The sequence below is a fragment of the Xenopus laevis genome, chromosome 2S (assembly GCF_017654675.1).
Source record: "Xenopus laevis strain J_2021 chromosome 2S, Xenopus_laevis_v10.1, whole genome shotgun sequence".
NCBI lineage: Eukaryota > Metazoa > Chordata > Amphibia > Anura > Pipidae > Xenopus > Xenopus laevis.
In genome coordinates, this window is record NC_054374.1 from 39,647,642 (window position 1) to 39,667,081 (window position 19,440).

General features: G+C 41.2%; 1 protein-coding gene across 2 annotated transcripts in view; it reads left to right on the forward strand.

Moving 5' to 3' along the window:
- The window catches only part of LOC108709356 (nuclear cap-binding protein subunit 3), a 29,543-nt gene extending 10,327 nt beyond the window's left edge, over positions 1-19,216 (forward strand). Inside the window, exons 5-14 of one of the 2 annotated variants that reach the window (XR_001934608.2) lie at positions 1,612-1,737; positions 2,585-2,697; positions 3,689-3,797; positions 8,641-8,740; positions 9,785-9,891; positions 13,539-13,812; positions 15,748-15,899; positions 16,057-16,227; positions 16,726-17,138; positions 17,419-19,216. Coding sequence is in view for 1 of the 2 variants with exons in the window: in XM_018249122.2 (XP_018104611.1) it covers positions 1,612-1,737; positions 2,585-2,697; positions 3,689-3,797; positions 8,641-8,740; positions 9,785-9,891; positions 13,539-13,812; positions 15,748-15,899; positions 16,057-16,227; positions 16,726-16,961 (1,388 nt within the window). In the remaining variant the exon portion in view is untranslated. Of the gene's footprint in view, positions 1-1,611; positions 1,738-2,584; positions 2,698-3,688; positions 3,798-8,640; positions 8,741-9,784; positions 9,892-13,538; positions 13,813-15,747; positions 15,900-16,056; positions 16,228-16,725 lie in introns of both variants that reach the window. The other variant, XM_018249122.2, reaches the window with a different exon arrangement.
- The last annotated feature ends 224 nt before the right edge of the window (positions 19,217-19,440 follow it).

Sequence of the window (19,440 nt, forward strand, 5' to 3'; positions counted from 1 at the left end):
AGTTACTTACAAATATTACTAAAAGATAAGGACAACATTAGTGTTGTCTATCCCATTTGTAGAAGAGCTGGACTACGTGCTTTACCATGCATCAAAAGGCATTGAACTGCATTGTAAACCATTTTATAATTGTAGTAAAGAAGCAATTGCCAGGGAATGGTTATACTAAGATTTAATTTTTTTAAAAATGGTACATAACGGTGCATACTTATCTCAGGTGTCCGAGTCAAATCTGCTGGTGCTGTGTGTACAGCATTAAATGGCAATCTGTAGTAGGCTGCTCGGTCATTGTTGTGGCCCTATAGGGCATTTTTATGGCTCCCAACCTTCTCATAAATTCCTTTTGTATCATTTCAATAAAACCTGGCCCTCAGATATGTGGTGTTTCATATAAGCTGTTTTTTATTAACACCGTACTCTACTCCATGAAAGATTGTGTTTCATACAAAGAACTCAGAATGTGTGCATCATTTAGTGTGTTTTGGGTCGAGCAGGGAATCTGGAATTTGTTTCCACTTTAGGGTATAGGTTAGGGATGCACCAAATCCAGGATTCGGCCTTTTTCAGCAGGATTCGGAATCGGCCGAATCCTTCTGGCCGAACCGAATCCAAATCCTAATTTGCATATGCAAATTAGGGGCGGGAGGGAAATTGTGTGACTTTTTGTCACAAAACAAGGAAGTAAAAAATGTTTCCCCCTTGTTCGGTATTCGCCCGAATCTTTCACAAAGGATTCGGGGGTTCGGCCGAATCCAAAAAAGTGGATTCGGTGCATCCCTAGTATATGTATGCAAAAAATAAAGCTCCTGAAGGAAGGATGCTAGAAAATAGCAATAAAGGAGAACTAAACCCCCAAACAATGTAGGTCTATCTAAAAATATGTTGCATAAAATAGGTAATGTAAAACCCTGCTTCATCCGAATAAACCATTTTCATAATATTAACATTTTTTAGCAGTATATACCACTGGGTAATCATAAATAGAAAATTGTTATTTTAAAAATAAAGGGCCGTCCCCTCTCCAACATTTTACACAGCTTTATAAATATTGGTATGGGATCTGTTATCTGGAGACCCGTTATCCAGAAAGCTCTGAATTACAGAAAGGATGTCTCCCATAGACAAACTTCAAACTAAGATATAATTAATCTTTATTGGAAGCAGAATGAGCCTATTGAGTTTATTTAATGTTTACATGGTTTTCTACTAGACTTACTAGATACTAGGTATGTCTACATTACGGAAAGATCCATTATCCAGAAAACCCCAGGTCACAAGCATTCTGTATTACCGGTCCCATACCTTAATCTCCCTTTCAATAATCCAAGGAAGGAACTCTCTATAGTACTGCAGAATGATCATCTTTTTTTAAAACAAAATATTGAAAAAGAACCTGCACACCAGGGAATTGGCAAACTAATCAATGGTAATTATATTGTTTAAAAACCACTGAATAAGTTGTTGTATTTCTTTTCCAGACTGAATCGTTCACAATCTGTAGTGCTGTGAATTGCACTGTGCTGTACAGACGTGCTCCAGCCATGTGTTCTTCCAACTGGAAGTAAATCTAAGGCAGTTACGTTCATCAGTTGCTTTGCATTTTCTTCTCAGGTAACGTTGTGTGGCTGGATGAGGTGACTGCTTCTCGTGCTTTGTTAAACCTAAGCAGCATGCCCACTAATGAAAAAGGCCAAAGAAAAAAAGATGGGCAACACCGTTCTGCCAGGTCCAAAAAGGGTAAAAATCGTATTTTTCTTTCACAATCTTCTGATCATTACTTGTTTCTCAAAATGGTTTTAGCATAACTGTGCATGCAGATGCCCCATTTACGGCTTTTTGTCCAGCAAAGTTATATACTATCTCAGTTTACAAAATTTAAAGGGGCAGTATATGCACCTTTGTGAGCAGAATAAATGGAATGTATACTGAAAATACATTTGCTTATTCTTTTAATAAAAAAAATATTTGTTTTCCTTTTAAACTGTGATGGTGCATTTTTGCTTTGCATCTTACCATTAATTAGCCAATTTAGTTTAAAGGTAAGGGCACACGGGCAGATTCTGGGAGATTCGTCGCCCCCACAACAAATCACCTCTTCTCCGGGACCGTCTATTCGTTTTCCAGAGTTCGGGGCGAGTGCCACCCCGCCGGCGATTTTTCATTATAGCCGGCTGGAAGGTAGGGGAAGGCAGTTTGGGGAGATTGTTGCCAGAAGAAGAGATTTGTCGCCGGGTCGACTAACCTCCCCAAATCTGCCCATGTGCCTTTACCCTAACTGATTAGTGTAGAAATAATGATCTCTATCTAAACAACCCCATTCTTCACCAATTATTGTGACTGTTTTGTTAGCAGGAGTCCGCTATTCTATGGGATTATCTGTGATTATCTGTGCCCTGGTTACTCAAATTATCTACCTTGTCTGAATCCAACAAGAAGTAGCTTCAATTTCCCTGTATAGTTATCTGCAAGGGGTTACTGTATATTAGAATTTTAACATCATTTGCATTAGGCATTGGTTTTACCTTGGGGCTTTTTAGTTTTTTTTAACCAAATTTAACTGTGTATTTTTTTCCTATCTTTCTAGATAGACTTGATGACAGTCCACTGAGCTCTGGAGATGAGACTGAGGAGGGTGAAGTAGAAGAGGACAATCCCAGTGAAGCAGAAGTTGAAACTGAAAACAAAACCGTGAACTCAGTAATGATTCATATATACTTGTTGTCTGTCCAACATAAAGAGGGGTAAATCATGAGCGTGCCTCCCTTTGTAGTTGTGTGCTCTATGTTCAGCTCTGTTTTCTCACATGGAAGTCGTAAACAAACTAGGGATGCCGCAAATCCACTATTTTGGATTTGGCCGAACCCCCAAATCCTTCGCAAAAGATTTAATTTGCATATGTGGGAAACAAACGACTTATATGAAATAACAGTAAAGCATTGGGTTGTGTCATCTGTAGATACCAAGAAATGGATGTGACAGATTCCAGCTCTTGATACATTGCTGAAGCTGTGTAACAATTTACTTTGTTTTCTAAGGAAATTATTATTATTTTCATAAAGCATAAATATCTAAGTCATCACATATATTTATATTAGAACAGTAAAGAGAAGTACAGATTTATACAGAAGCCATATTGTTTGGACATTTTATCCCCATGGTAAAAATATTCCTGATCCATGTAAACAAGGCATTTAGGGGCAGATTTGTCAAAATTCAAGTGTTGTTTTTGTGTTTTGATAAAAAACGCAGAATATCTATAAAAACAAATATACTATATACTATTGGAGCAATGAAAAATATAAATGTATTAATTATTTTTAAAAATGTCCAAATTCTGCAAGTAAAAGTCAAGAAATATTGCTACAGGAAATTTCATGCACCTATATTCTATTTGTTTTCCCCCCAGTTTACTAAAACAATTGAGAATTTTTATGCAGCTTTGAAAATGAAAGGGAACAATGGGATTTTTATGCTGTGACTTTTTCTGCATCAAACCTAGACCATTGCAAGTTTTCTTCTTAATATGCTAGTGTTGAAGAATGAGGAAAAACACAAAGTTGTGTGTGACAAAAAATGCACTTTTACATTGGGGGGCACAAGCAAGTAATATATAGAAATAAAAATGAATTCATTGTTGTGCAGCATTCTGTTTTTATTAACTTGATCCTGTGTTTCTGTTTTTTAACAGCCAGATACACTTTCCAAAGCTGAACAGGCATCTTTATTGAAAAACGAGCTCCGACCTTCCATTAAAATAGTGAAAGAAAATCGGCTATACATGAGATTTGCCACTAAAGGTAAGGCAATATTGTCCCTTCTTCTCAGTATACATATGGAAGCCCTAGTAGAGCTGGCACAGGCATATTTACCAAGAGGCAAAGGCAGCAGAATATAAACAGCATTCCTCCTGCGTATTAAGTATGTATAATCTAAGCATCCACGTTCAATTCTGTATTTATTTCTAAATGCAAAGATTCTGTTTATTTACGGCTTTTGTTCTGATCATGAAGGTAGTGCATGCATTCCTCCATATACATAGTTACATAGTTAAATTGGGTTGAAAAAAGACAAAGTCCATCAAGTTCAACCCCTCCAAATAAAAACAGAGCATCCATACACACCCCTCCCTACTTTCACATAAATGATATATACCCATATCTATACTAACTATAGAATTTAGTATCACAATAGCCTTTGATGTTATGTCTATCCAAGAAATCATCCAAGCCACGCATTAACAGAATCAGCCATCACAACATCACCCGGTAGTGCACAACCTCACTGACCTCACTGTAAAGAACCACTTATGTCGCTTCAAGTGAAAGTTCTTTTCTTCTAGTCTGAAGGGGTGGCCTCTGGTGCAGTGATCCTCTTTATGGGTAAAAAGGTCCCCTGCTATTTGTCTATAATCTCTAATGTACTTGTAAAGTGTAATCATGTCCAATCGTACGCGCCTTTTTTCCAGAGAAAACAACCCCCACCTTGACATGTGAACTTTGCTACAAGGGGAGAGAACTGTTTGGACAAAGTCTACACAAACGTGCGTGGTGCCTACAAAGCCTTTGCGTGCACCCACATGGGTTCCTCGGACCATCAGACTGTGATGTTATCACCTGCATACACATCGCTGCTCAAACACACAAAACCAGCCAGAAAAACCATCACAGTCTGGCCGAGTGGAGCTGTGGGAGCACTTCAGGACTGTTTCGACTGCACAGATTGGAACATGTTCAGGGAGGCTGCTACCCACAACGACTCCATCAACTTGGAGGAGTACACAGACTCTGTGACCTGCTACATCAACAAATACATAGAAGATGTTACTGTCTCCAAAACTGTCATCACGAGAGCCAATGAAAAGCCCTGGTTTACAGCAAAGGTTCGAGCACGGCTAAGAGAGAGAGATGCTGCTTTCCGGTCAGGGGGACAGAGCTGCTCTTAAAACAGCCAGGGCCAACCTCTCTAGAACTATCTGACGAGCAAAGCAGGACTACACACTGAACATTCAAAAACATTTCGACAACAAAAAAGACTCGCGCAACGTATGGCAAGGCATTCAGGCTGTCATACAGTACAAGCCTGCGCGGAGCAGCAGTGACGAAGACGCCACTCTCCCAGAGGAACTGAACAAGTTCTACGCACGGTTTGACGTGCTGAACAAAGAGCCTGTGAGGAAAGCCACGCCTCCTCTCACCGACCAATTAATATGTCTAGCCACAGCCGACGTAAGGTGAACCTTAACTAAGGGCAATCCACGAAAGGCTGCCGGACCAGACAACATTCCTGGTCGTGTGCTCAGAGACTGTGCTGATCAGCTGGCAGACGTCTTTTCTGACATCTTCAACATATCTCTAAGCCAGATGATCATCCCTATATGCTTCAAGTCCACCACCATCGTTCCAGTGCCAAAAGAATCTTCAGTAACCTGTACTAACACCAGGCATCATGAAATGCTTTGAGAGACTTGTGATGGCACACATCAAGAGCACCCTCCCCCGCTCACTGGACCCACTACAATTTGCATACCGGCCAAACAGGTCAACTGAGGATGCCATATCCTCTGTAGTCCACCTCTCATTAACTCATCTGGACAGGAAAGACAGTTATGTGAGAATGCTGTTCATAGACTTTAGCTCAGCATTCAATACCATCATCCCTCAAAAGCTGAGCGGGAAACTGAGCGAGCTGGGATTGAGCACCTCTTTGTGCAACTGGATTTTGGAATTTCTATCAGAGAGGCCTCGGTCAGTTCATATCGGCGACAACGTTTCAAGCACCATCAAATTGAGCACAGGAGCTCCTCAAGGATGTGTTCTCAGACCGTTGTTGTACACATTGCTGACACATGACTGCACAGCTAGAAACAGCACAAACCACATCACCAAGTTTGACACGACTGTGGTGGGGCTCATCAGCCACAACAATGAGTCTGCGTACAGAGATGAGGTTTAGCAGCTGGCGGTCTGGTGCAGTGAGAACAACCTGTCTTTGAATGTGGATAAAACGAAAGACATGATTGTCGACTTCAGGAGAACTCGCCCTGCTCACACACCACTCAACATCAACGGCTCCATGGTAGAGACAGTGAAGAACACCAAATTCCTGGGAGTCCACATGGCAACATCATTGGAGTGGTTCTTCCATCACTGCAGGACATCTTCCACAAGCGCTGTGCAAGAAAGGCCTCCTGCATTGCACTGGACTCCACACACCCCTCACACGGACTGTTCCCATCTGCTCCCATCTGGCAGACGCTTTCGCAGCATTAAAGCCCGATCAACCAGGCTGCACGAAAGCTTTTTTCCACAAGTTATCAGACTCCTCAACTCACTGCCTGCCCTCCCACAACATTCCTGTCACACCTGAATCTACATCAGAGACACTCTATCTGTACTAGCTGGAGCCATATCGTCTCGTCTCACGGTGTATTCGTATACTGCTGAGATGACAATATTCACTTTGACTTGACAGTCTACCCTCATAATTTAAAATTTCCATCCCTCTAACCAGTTTAGTTGCATGTCTCTGCACTCTCTCCAGTTCATTTATATCCCTCTTAAAGGGCATGTAAAGTCTAAAATAGAATAAGGCTAGAAATGCTGTATTTTGTATACTAAATATAAACATGAACTTACTGCACCACAAGCCTAATCAAACTAATAATTTATGCTTTCAAAGTTGGCTACAAGGGGTCACCATCTTGTAACTTTGTTTGCAAGACTAAGACTGTGCACATGCTCAGTGTGGTCTGGGCTGCTTAGGGATCGTCCTAAACAAAGCTGCTTGAGTTCTGCATGACTGGGAAGTAAGGCGGGGGCTCCCCCTGCTGTTCATAAGTATGATTGTTTCCCTGCTCAGCAGTTATGGACCATCTGACAATTCCTATCCACAGCAGTAAATGAAGGGAGAATTTCACTGCATACAGTCAGGTTTCTTATAAAAACGGTACACGTTTTTTAATTAAAGTATATTTCATTAAAGAAAGTAAAAATGGGATTTTATTTTTTTACCTTTACATGCCCTTTTAGTCCAAAACTGCACTGTTTATTCTGGCTGAGGCCTTACCAGGGACCTATAAAGAAACAGTGCTTGCTAGAAGCATCAGAGAACCGCCTCTTCCTGCTGTTGATCCACCAGACAGCTTATTGGGAAAAGCTTTGTGCCTGAATAGAACTGGAGGAGGGTCTTCTATTGAAAGGTAGTTGCTGTGGAGGACCAATTGTTCCTACCCTGACTAAGCTGATTGCTCACCATTTCCATGTACAGTTATGGGACCTATTACCCAGAATGCTCAGGACCTGGGGCTTTCTAGGTAACGGAACCTTCTCTAATTTGGATCTTCATACCTTGTCTACTAGAAAATCATGAAAACATGAACTAAACCCAATAGGCTGGTTTTGCTTCCAATACGGATTAATTATATCTTAGTTGGGATCAAGTACAAGTTAGTTTTGTTATTACAGAGAAAAGGGAAATCATTTTTTAAGATTTGGATAAAATGGAGTCGATGGGAGGTGGCCTTCTGTAATTCTGAACTTTCTAAGGATCCCTGCATCAGGGTAGGGAGTTTGCCTCATGCTCTTCAGTGCATCTCTGGGGGTCTTCAGGCAAACTTTGTGAGGACAGGACTTCTGTTCTCACACACTGCATGCTATGTCTTCAAAAGTCTCTGACCTCATCCTATCTGGATGGTACAAATTGCCATCTTCTGGGGGCCAGCTCCTGAGTTTATGTAGGTTTTATATAAAAACGCTGTACATGTTGTATCTAAGGCAACATTAAAATGTTGTGTGAAATGGCACAGTCAACATCCATGATCAGCCTTTTGGCCAAATTGGAGTGACTTGATGATGTTTGTTCACATACAGAGAAGGATACTTTTTTAGTATCCTGGGCAACACTAGGAGCCTTTCCCTTGATGTTTGCAGGAGCCAAAGCTCTCATTCAATCATTAAATAGCTTGCAGGACATATCAAGGCTGCCCAATTCCTTAGAAAGGGTGTTGGATAGAATGACACCAGATGAGTAAGTGGTGGAACCTGCATCAAGCATCCATGGTCACTCCCATTATTTTTGAGCACATCAAAGGTACCGTTTAACTATACAGACTATCTGCTTGTTGGTGGGGGTCTGTGATAAAGAGGCAGAAGAGGGCATACATGATCCATGTCCATAAGAAGGTTCCCCCTCAAAGTGCATTTTTTTTTTTTTAAGATTCTTCTGACAAGGTGGAGTTGTTACTTGCAGCTCTGGTACAGACCATGAATTTATGGGAGGACCGTTTCGCCCTTTACTCTGGTGAACATAAAGATGAATATACTCTGGATAGTGAAGGAGGACGAGGTGCAGGGTTCTACCCCTCCACTTAAAGTGCCCACTAATTTAAACATCACAAGATTTGCAAACGTTACAAGAGAGATACAACAGACTTGTACATTTCTATTTTTGATTTTATGTTGTCATTCTTGTAATATACTGTGCCTTGTAAGGTTTTACATAGTATTGGAAAAATGTTTCGTCTTCCAAGACCTGTACGGATTTAGTTTTTTCTTTTTCCGTTTTATTTGCTTTGTAAACAGTATTTACTTTACACAGTTTTGTGTTTAGAATATGAACCAAATCCCTTATTTTGTTCTTTAGAGGACAAGAAAGAGCTTGGAGCAGCACGTAGGAGTCAGTACTATATGAAATATGGAAACCCTAACTATGGAGGGATGAAGGGTATCCTCAGCAACTCATGGTAGGTAGAGTAATTGGATTAGGCCATGTTGAAAGTTTGCATTTCTGTTATTCTGATTTTCTGCTTTATATTGCGTGCCCCTTTAAAGATCCAATATGCATGAACATGTCCTGTAGAATTTTGATTAGTGCAGTAAAACAATTGGCTGGAATAGTTTTATGGTATTTCTACATACAGACAATTCTAAAACAAGGCCTGTTATCACTGTTCTACAATATTCCATGTGTGGCTGCCCAGGCCTTCTCCTAAAATGACAGACCTCTCCTTAAAGGACATGTAAAGCCTACATTTTCCTACCATGTATATAAGTTGAGCACATTTCCCCCACCCAAATGACATTATTTGTACAGCATACACCCCCTCCTTTTGCCAGCAACATTTAATTTCCCTAAAACAAATAGCAGCTTTCATCCAGGGGCCATTTTCCCTCTGACACATCATCAATACATTAAATCTGCAAAGAGCACATATGTGATGTAAATTTCATGCAAATAAAGAATGCAGGCATAAACAGGCAGTGTTTACTATGATGACAAGTTCTGCTTGGATTGAGCACTGTAATGATTACTCTGAGCTCAGGAGAGGGGGTTAGAATTTAAAAATAGGAGCAGACAGCTAAGGCAGAGTATATGTTGGAACCAGCAATGCCATCTCTTTATTGGCTGCTAGACTGGAGGATGTGTTTATTAATCTGAGTTGAGAAGAACTGCGCATGCTCATGAGCCAACAGCCAAAGGAAATTCCAGAGGGAGGGGGCAGAGTGGGTTAGAGGAGGAGAAAGAATCCTATGTGATTAAGGGATGCTGCAACCTTACTATTAGCATTAGAACAACCAGAGTGGCAAGTAATTACAGATTTGAAATGTTCTTCAGTCATTAAAAGTTTATATGTCCTTTAAATCCGATGTAAAAACAATTCAGTTTTTATTTTTTTATTAAAATTAGTTCTGCTCTACTTTTTAGAATACTCCTATTCGGTGCAAAAATAAAATACATGGTAAAATATGCCCTGGTCACCACTGAAGTGCTGTATTATACATTACAGGAAGAAAAGATACCATTCCCGGCGCCTTCAAAGAGATGTAATAAAGAAGAGGACTTTTATCGGGGATGATGTTGGTTTAACACCAACTTACAAACACCACCACTCAGGTAATATGGAAGTCTGGTCTGCAAGCAAAGTCAATAAAAGGAGAACTAGACTGCCACTATAAAGAAGGAAATGAAATATGTGAATTCTGTGTATTTATTTGTTGTACAGTTTAGTTCTCTTTAGCATAGTATGGTGTCTGCCTTCACTTCGCCCATTATTTTACCTTTAGGACTCGCATGTTATTTCATGGCAATAGTTCATGGCAATAGTTCATCAATATAGAAGCATAAAAGAACCAGTGTCTGTGCTTCTCATATCTAGTTGCATTCTGTATTTATTTATTGGGTGGCATCTACAGGCTGATGTGTAAGTGCCCTATGCCTATGGGATGACATTTGGAATGACTGATCGCTGTTTCTGTGTTTAAATATAATTAGTTAGAATTTTGTATTTCTAAATTTTTTTCTCCTAAATGCTTTTATTTAGAGTTTTCAAAACAATTGAAACGTAACAAAGATAAAAGAAAATAAAACGTAATTAAACTTTTTGAGTTATAGGGGCAAATTTACTAACCTTCGAAAATTCGCCAGCGACGGCTCCGCTCACAGCTAAACATTTCGCCAGGCGTAGACTCACCAGGACTACGCTAATTCACTAAAATCTGAGGTTGAGTCCAGGGCGCCGAACGCTGGCAAAGTTGCGCTAGCATTACTGCATCAAGCGAAGTGAAGTTGCACTAGCGTTGCCTAATTTGCATACAGGAAGTTAAAGTTGAATGGACGTATATTTTGCAGCAAGTATATTACACTACACAAGCCCTATTAATAAAACCTTAATAAAAGAAAATAGAGTTGTTATATTGCCATACACATGAGCCCAGCATATAGTTTATGTGCTATGTGTTAGGAAATGTAGGGGGGAAGCCGGTTACCCAAAAAAAAATTTACGCTCTTTTTCAGCCCATCACCCTGCAAAAGGACACAATCGTTTTTTGGGACTTTGAAAAATTTTCAACTATTTTTTCAGGAAGTCCTATCTACTCTATTGCACTTCGCCTGGTCTGAGGTGGCGAAGGCAAGTCTGACGCAAGAGGTAACGTTCAGTAAAACCCGAATCTTAGTGAATTTGTGTAGTTACGTCCATTCGCCGGAGTGCAAATTCACCAGGCGTAAGGGAGCGAAGTACCACTAGAGTCTATCTCCTTCACTGGCGAAGTTATGCCAGCGACCGTTAGTAAAACGGCGAAGTACTGAAATGACGTCACACTGGCAAATTTTCGTCTTTTAGTAAATTTGCCCCATAGAGTGTATCCAAGGTTTTCCATTCAGAGTGAGACATTTTAAGGTGTCCGTTTTTAAATCATTGCCAGAGGTATTCAGATCACGGCATTCATTCCAAATTTGTTCGTAAATAATCAGCACAGTGGGGGTCATTTATCAACACTGGGCAAATTTGCCCATGGGCAGTAACCCATGGCAACCAATCATATTGCTGCATTCATTGTTCTACTTGCAGCTGGCTTTAAAAAGCTATTCACTGATTGGTTGCTATGGGTAACTGCCCATGGGCAAATTTGCCCAGTGTTGATAAATGAGCCCCAGTGACTCCTGGGGGTTACGTATATTGAGAGTTGTATTGAGAGTTGTATTGAGAGTTTTGAGCATGAAAGTGCCTGTTCTGCCTCATGGACACGCGAGTTGTTTCGGAGTATTTCAGTGCTATGCCATGTGGTGTGTTGAAAGACAAGTATTGTTAAGTTCTTTGTTGATTGGGGTAGTTATATAAGTGAGCAATGTGCCAAAGGATTTCTGAGGATACTTTTCCTTATTAGTCATGGTTTCTATCCAATCAAGATGGAAAATGATGTGAAAGGTGGGGGGTATATGAGAGCCATTGGTGTAGTGTTGCTTTCCTGGCCGCTGCAGCTAGATGTTCCGCTAGAGCTTTTTCTGGTCATTCATGTGTTTACTAAAGAGAGCCCAGGTAGGAATAATGTTTATCCCTGTCTGTAATTGGTGATCTCCTCCCAAAATTGTTGTTCAGTCAGGACTAAAGGTCTGCTCTGAGGTTACCACATTTCAAACACATGTCTATAGAGGCCGTGCCTATATATATTTTAAGTGGTTTAGGATTTGCAGGGATATTTCTTGGTATTTGCTAGATGGTAGGCATTTCATGATGCGAGTATGATCCCCTGTTTGCGGGGATACTTCTAAATATCACTGTCATGCATATTCAGAAAATCGGCTCCAGACAAAAGGGCAAGGAAAGCTATATGTTTCTAATGCAATGTCTTGCCGTCAACTGAGTTGGCAGTCCTGACTGTGGTGGCTAGCGCTTTAAGTTGGCTAATGTAAGATGAAATAGATAAGTGTTTTGGCTCCTTGTCCAGGGGCTGCCATGGGAACGTTTCCCAAATGAACTTAAAGGGCATGTAAAGGCAAAAAAAATAAATTCCCATTTTTACTTTCTTTAATGAAAGAAACCTATCTCCAATATACTTTAATTAAAACATGTGTACTGTTTTTATAAGAAACCTGACTGTATGCAGTGGAATTCTCTCTTCGTTTACTGCTGTGAATAGGAATTGTCAGACGGTCCCTAACTGCTCTGCAGGGAAACAATTATACTTATGAACAGCAGGGGGAGCCCCTGCCTTACATCCCAGCCATGCAGAACTCAAGCAGCTTTGTTTGTTTCCCTGTAGAGCAGTCTGCGACTGTGTAGAGATTTGTATTGGATTTTATTTTTGCCTTTACATCCCCTTTACTGTTTCCAACTCCAGCTGCATGGACAAAGATCATGGAGACAGATTTAAACAGATGAACTGGAATTCTATTTGGAGGATTATTTTGCTGCAGCCACTGGTTCTGCAGAGTTGGAGAAAGTTTGTATTAATCAATACAAAAACGATAAAATCCACATTAGATTACATGACAACACAGGACCCAGTGCAGTCGGCCTATTCTGATTATTAATTTATATTATTAGCAGCTTCTGGCAGATATTATTATTTGACAGCCCAGACCACACTGAGCATGTGCGCACAGTCTTGGTCTTGCAAAGATGTTTAACAAAGTTCAAGATGATGACCCCCTGTGGCCAACTTTGAAAGCATAAATCATTTGTTTGACTTGTGGTGCTGTAAGTTTGTTTAGTATACACAATCAGGCATTTCTAAACTTATTCTATTTTAGACTTTACTTCCCTTTTAAGCTCAGTATAAAGTCACATGAGCCACTAGTTATGCATTATTTTCTGAATGTTTAGCCAAAAATGTAATTCCTTTCATTCATTGATACATATCAATTCAATCTGTCACCATTCCTTATACAACCCATGCCAGTCCTTTTGGGTGACTGCACACAGTAAGAGTTGACCTCCGTGATTAAATCTGCGCTACTGCAGGCGACAAATCTCCCGAAAATGACCTGCAATAGTAATAAATCTGTATAGGTTTTACTTGAGGCAATCTAAATGTTATACTATGGCAAGTCATTTTCAGGATATTTGTCGCCTGCCTTTTAACCACAGATGACAAATCTTACCGTGTCATCACCCTTGGTCTGAGACTGACAAGGGAAAAGTAACACTAAACCAATTTCCTTTGTCACAGAAAACAACCTGCAATCTTTTTGGTTAGCGATCTGTCACCTTTGTGGTCTTTTTTAGTTGTTGGTGAAATTTGATTTATTTCAACTTGTAGGACTGGTGAACGTTCCAGAAGAACCCATTGAGGAAGAAGAGGAGGAAGAGGAAGAAGATATGGACGAGGATGATCGTGTGGTAGAATATAGAGATGAGCTTCAGGCATTTAAAAGAGAACGGGAAGGTGCACGGCGCTCTGCAGCCAGCAATTCTGACTCCGATGAGATGGACTATGATTTGGAACTGAAAATGATCTCCACACCTTCACCAAAAAAGAGCATGAAGATGACTATGTATGCCGATGAGGTTGAGTCTCAGCTCAAAACTATAAGGTAGGAACCTTTTTTTAACATTTTATTAGATGCACGGGAACTGAATTGAATTGTAACTAGATGTCAGGACTGCCAGAAGCACCTGACGGCGCTGCTCACCTTCCCATCGGTCGCAATGAAAATCCAAGATGGCGGCGCCCATGTTGAACACATGGGTGCAGCTTCGCTGCATGATGATGTCATCACTAGTGCCGGGATTTTGTCATAAAAGGGCGCCCTGGACACTGAAACCCTGCCCAGTATTAGGTTTCTTGTGCTATAGAACCTGGGAGTGTTTTGCTATTGCTATCCTGATTCCTGCCTAAAACTCTGACTTTGAACCTGATCTGCCTGCCTCCTGAAACTTTGCCTGGACTTTGACTATTCTCATGTTTAACCCCTCGGATACCACGATCTTGGACTCTTGTTCCTGGCATCCTCCTTGGTCCGGACTACTCCCATTGGGAGCCGCTAGGCCCCCAGACATTATAATTGGGCAGGGTTTTAGTGTCCCGGCACTAGTGATGACATCATCATACAGCGACGCTGCACCCATATGTTCAACATGGGCGCTGCCATCTTGGATTTTCATCGGCACCAGTGATGACGTCATCATGCAGCGATGCTGCACCCATGTGTCAACATGGGTGCCGCCATCTTGGATTTAATTGCGACCGCCAGGAAGGTGAGCAGTGCCGTTGGGTGCTTCTGGTAGTCCTGACACTAGGGATGCACCAAATCCAGGATTCAGTTTGCGATTCGGCCAGGATTTGGCCTTTTTCAGCAGGATTCGGCCGAATCCGTCTGCCTGGTCGAACCGAATCCAAATTTGCATATGCAAATTAGGGGCAGGAGGGAACTCGCGTGACTTTTTGTCACAAAACAAGGAAGTAAAAACATTTTCCCCTTCCACCCCTAATTTGCATATGCAAATTAGGATTCAGTATTCAACAGAATCTTTCACGAAGGATTCGGGGGTTCAGCCGAATCCAAAAAAAGTGGATTCGGTGCATCCCTAGTTGTAACATGCTCAGCCCCATCTTGTTTTCAAAACATACATCACCAATACTTAATAATACTGGCGATTATCCCCTTTTAAATATTCTGCTTTGAGAGTTTGCTTTGGTCCCTTCCTTATCGCTAATATAGGATAAAACTTTTCAGTAGATTTTGTGGGTCAGATTTTATCTGGTCCTCCATGCAACTGCACGAGATTTTGTAGGGTGCTACAAAATCTGATCCCCCCCTAGGCTAAAATGTAAAGTTGGATCAGATAAAGTCAGATGGAGTCTTTTCTTTATGCTTTTACATGCGACATATTTCGTCTTTCCACACCATGCGTTTTTATCTTGTCAGATGTAGATGCAGCTCTCACATCAGACAGTCGTGACAAATGGAAAATTGTACATGTAGTTTATGCATCAGATCAGTCCATTTGTATTTTGACACATGCAACGTCATCCGACATGTTGGAAGCCTTTTGTTGATCCGACACATCCTACAAAAGCACTCATGGAGTTTAGCCCGTAGATGGTGGTATAGTTAGCCACGCCCATGCCTTGATGGGAGGTAACTTCTAAGGAGATGAATCTCATGTACACTGAGCCTTCTGGTCCTGATATATTACTTATAGTTTTTGGAATTGTCAAGGCGTTTTTTTTGTTTGAAAAAATGCCTCCCATTTTATAAAGTGGCTTTTCTTTTGTTCATGACGAATGACTAAAAGTCTTCATATATTTAACTTGTACCTTTTTGTTCTGAAATCTGCACTTGTCCTCTGTAATAAACGGTAGCCATCAGGCCACTAGGCCCCTACATTTACTGACATTTGCCTCTGAATTGCCAATGGAGACCTGGCTAATTTCTTACTGGTCTCTCTCATATTATGACAAAGTTATGATGGTCTTGCATTGATTTTTAAGAATAAAAAGAAAAAACTATTTTCTATTTCTTAAGAAACTCTATGAGGTCTGAGTCCGTAGGCAACAGTGTGAAAAGTCGAATTGGCAGCAAATCCCATTCTGAGAAACCAGCTGATGTGCGGCTGATACTAGAAGAGAAAAGGCAAAGTACAACATCAGGGCAACAATGCAGCAGTGGGAAATCAGGTACAAGGAATAATTGTAACCCCTTTATTACTTTATGCCACAGACACAAATATGTCCGATACCAGACTTGGAAAAATTCATTTTTTTTTTCTTTTCCTTTTACTCTTAATTCTTAAGTGGATATGCTTGGAGCCATTTCTTGTTTGTATCTTTACAGATGTGCGCCAAAGGCTTGGAAAGAGGCCGCATTCCCCTGAAATAAGAAAAACGTTAACCGTAGCTCCCACATCCCGAAGAGAACCATTGTCTGACGTACACAGCCGACTGGGTCTGCCAAAACAGCCTGAAGGAAAAGGACTGTACTCTGACAGCAAGGAAAAGAAAACAGGTTTGCTTTAACATTGTAGTTTTAACCAGCTGTAACTAGCATAGGATGTGACGAGTGTTGGAAGCTGCTGTTAGGTGGAGAACCTTAAGGGTAAGGACACACGAGGAGATTCAGGGAGATTTTGTCGCCTGGCTACTAATCTCCTTGTCTTTTGAGCAACTATCTCCCTGAACTGCCTCAGCGTTTTTCCCCATAGGCTACAATGAAAAGTCGCCTGCGCTAATGCACACACAGTGATGCGTTTTCAATAGTTGCCCAAAGTTGCCTCAGTGAGGCAATTTCAGGCCATGCACATAATCAACTCTTGCTACAACCTACAAATGTAAATAAAAAGCACCTCCATGATGAGCGCAGTTTAAGCTGGCAGAGCTTATCTTATGCTGAGCTTTGTTAGTCATGGCTTTTGTGCGATATAATGTTTTTTTTTTTTCTTTTCCAACACTGTGGAACCAATATAAGTGCCGCTAATATGCCCTTACAATTTCTTTTCCCCTATAGGAAGTCTTTGGAATCGCTTAGGAACTGCTCCAAAAGAGAAGGACAGACCCAGTGAAAAGACAGAGAAATCCCTGGCAGCCCCAGAAGAGGAGGACACTGTATTACAACAAGTCTGGGGAGCTCTGATCAAAGAAAAGGAGCAAATCCGGCAGAAAAAAAGCCGTCTGGACAACTTGCCTTCCTTACAAATCGAGATAAGCCGGGAAAGCAGCTCTGGCTCAGACACAGACTCCTGATGACTTTAGACTGATGTTGCACTGGACTAAAGCTTCTAAAGCATGGCAGCCACCCCAAAAATCTGCCCCCTCTGCCTTTCACAAACCTTTATTATATATGGAAGCTGAGACACCAGTAGTGGCAGTGGTGTCCTCAATGCACCTTTATATCTCGGATTACCAGAGATTAAACAGTAGGTAATGGTAATTACTGAGCGTTTCTTTGTATTTGGTGGAATGGAAAGGAGGATCAGTGCATCGTTTTCCTATGTGTCGGTCCTCCCCTCCTTCAGAGCAAGGCCTCGCTGGCTTCATTTGCTGCAGATGAGTTTTTGTTTTTACTTGTCAGATTCTTGTTAGGATAACAGCTAGAACTTATTTATACTGCTGTATAATTCTAAGACAGAATCCAGTATATGACTTATTTCATATGCATACAAGCTATAGGAATAAAACCCAATGTTTGCTTCCATTACAGTCGTTCCAAGATGTAATCTGATGTTAATGTTCTGCTTCGTATCCTGAGAGAAGAAAATTGCTGCAGTAGATCTGGTGGTTTCTGGCATGTATTAATGTTGGCAGTTCTGTGCTCCGTGATCTTTTTCTTAGACAACTCTCTACACCATGTCTGACTGGGCAGCAGCAGCTCTGCACAAGCCATTAAAGGAGAATGAAAGGTGAACTAAAAGTATTGCTGAATAGAAAGGCATCCTTGTATTTAACTGCTCTTAATTATTTGTGTGTTATTGCTTGCACTCTGTAGCAAGCGCTGCTTCGAGATAGGGAGTCTCTGTCGGATGACGTTACAAAAATAAGTCTCTGTTTCTTCCTTGAGTCTCAGTGCGCATTTGTAGATAACAAATTGATCCTCCTCGCTACGATGGCGTGCTTATAGTAAGCTCAGGGCAAAGGCAGGCATCATTCGCACATGCTCACAAAGTAAAATGCAGGCACGGGAAGTAGCGCTTACCTTACAAAGATGGCACCGGCATTTGGAGACAAAGGTTGTAATTTTGATCAACCAAAACAAATGATATACTTAGATCGTAGGCTAAAAACTTAGCGATCGGCTAGAACAATGTGTGAACTGTTGCAGAGGGTAGTGGTTAGTTGTTACCTTTCGTTCTTCTTTAAACGCCAGCAACATCTGGTTTTCAAGCAATGCTGGATTTTTGTTTTATTCAATAACAACTAATGGACCTCTGTGTGGAGCTCTCAGTGCAGACTTTTTTTTTTTTTTTGTTATACAATTATGTATAAAATCCATGATTGAGCTTTGGAGTCAGGGCACATGCTCAGATTCAGGGAGATTAGTTGCCCAGCAACCAACCCTCCCAAACTGCTTCCCATCGGCTAGAATGTTTTCCGAAGTCACCCGAAGTTTCCTGGCGAGACGACTCAGAGTGACATCCTGCAGTGGATTTACATTCTAGCGGCGGGAGGCAGTTCGGGGGGGGGGGGGTTGGTTGCCCTGAAGAAAAGATTTGTTGCCGGGCAACTAATCTCCCCGAATCTGAGCGTGTGCCCTGACCCTTGGAGCTGAAAGCACTTTTTGTAGGATTTGGACTCAATTCTTGGTGCTCAGCCAACCAAACCTGAACCCTAAAGGTCATGTGACTTATAATATACTGGACAGCTGTAGGTAGAAATCTGGAAGATACGTATATGCTCAAATGGTAAAGACTAAGGCACTTACCATTGGTTGTTTTCTGCATCTTCCCCCCCCCCCAGCTTTCTAGGCATCCCATGAAGACTTTCACCATTGGCCCATGCACAGTAGAGAGGTGCAGAGGATGCCTGAGAAGCTGGGGAAAGACAGCAGAGAACTACTCCCAGGTTGCTTTTTAAAAAGAGAAGTGCTGGCCTGTGCTAAGTAATTCATATATATCAGTGACTGAGGCTTTCATTGTCCTTTAATAGTTAAGGTTCAGTATTTAGCCAAATTTTTTAGGGAAGAGCTCCGTATTTGGCCAAATCCCACGTTGATGGATTCAGTGCAGCTCTAAAACAATTCGAGAGCTCACCTCAACATATTGCTCCAGAGATTCCTGCATGCCAGATGCCATGAGCGCTACTGTCGTATCCTAGCGCTGGTCCCACAGTACACGTAGCTCATGTTAAAGGCGGCACATTTTCAGAATTCTGTTTTTCCTTTATTGCCATCATCGATGAGTGGGGGAATGCAAATATCGCTCATCATCTGTCAAACTGGTGTAAGCATTCTGTGTTTTGTTTTTTTTATACTCTTGCTATTAATAACATCAGTTGTGTTTGTACGTAATGTGTGTGATGGTCTTTTTTTACTGATTTTATGGGATGGTGGGGGTAGAAGATCTGGAGGAAGTGGTCCAGCTTAATTATTTATCATTTGTGATCTACCTGGAGATCTCGGCTTGAGCCACAATATGGGCCGATAAACGAAGTATTGTAGCTTTATGATATATGGCCATTTTTCTAAGCTCTATATAGGGTAGTGATGGTACATTTACCAGGTCAACTA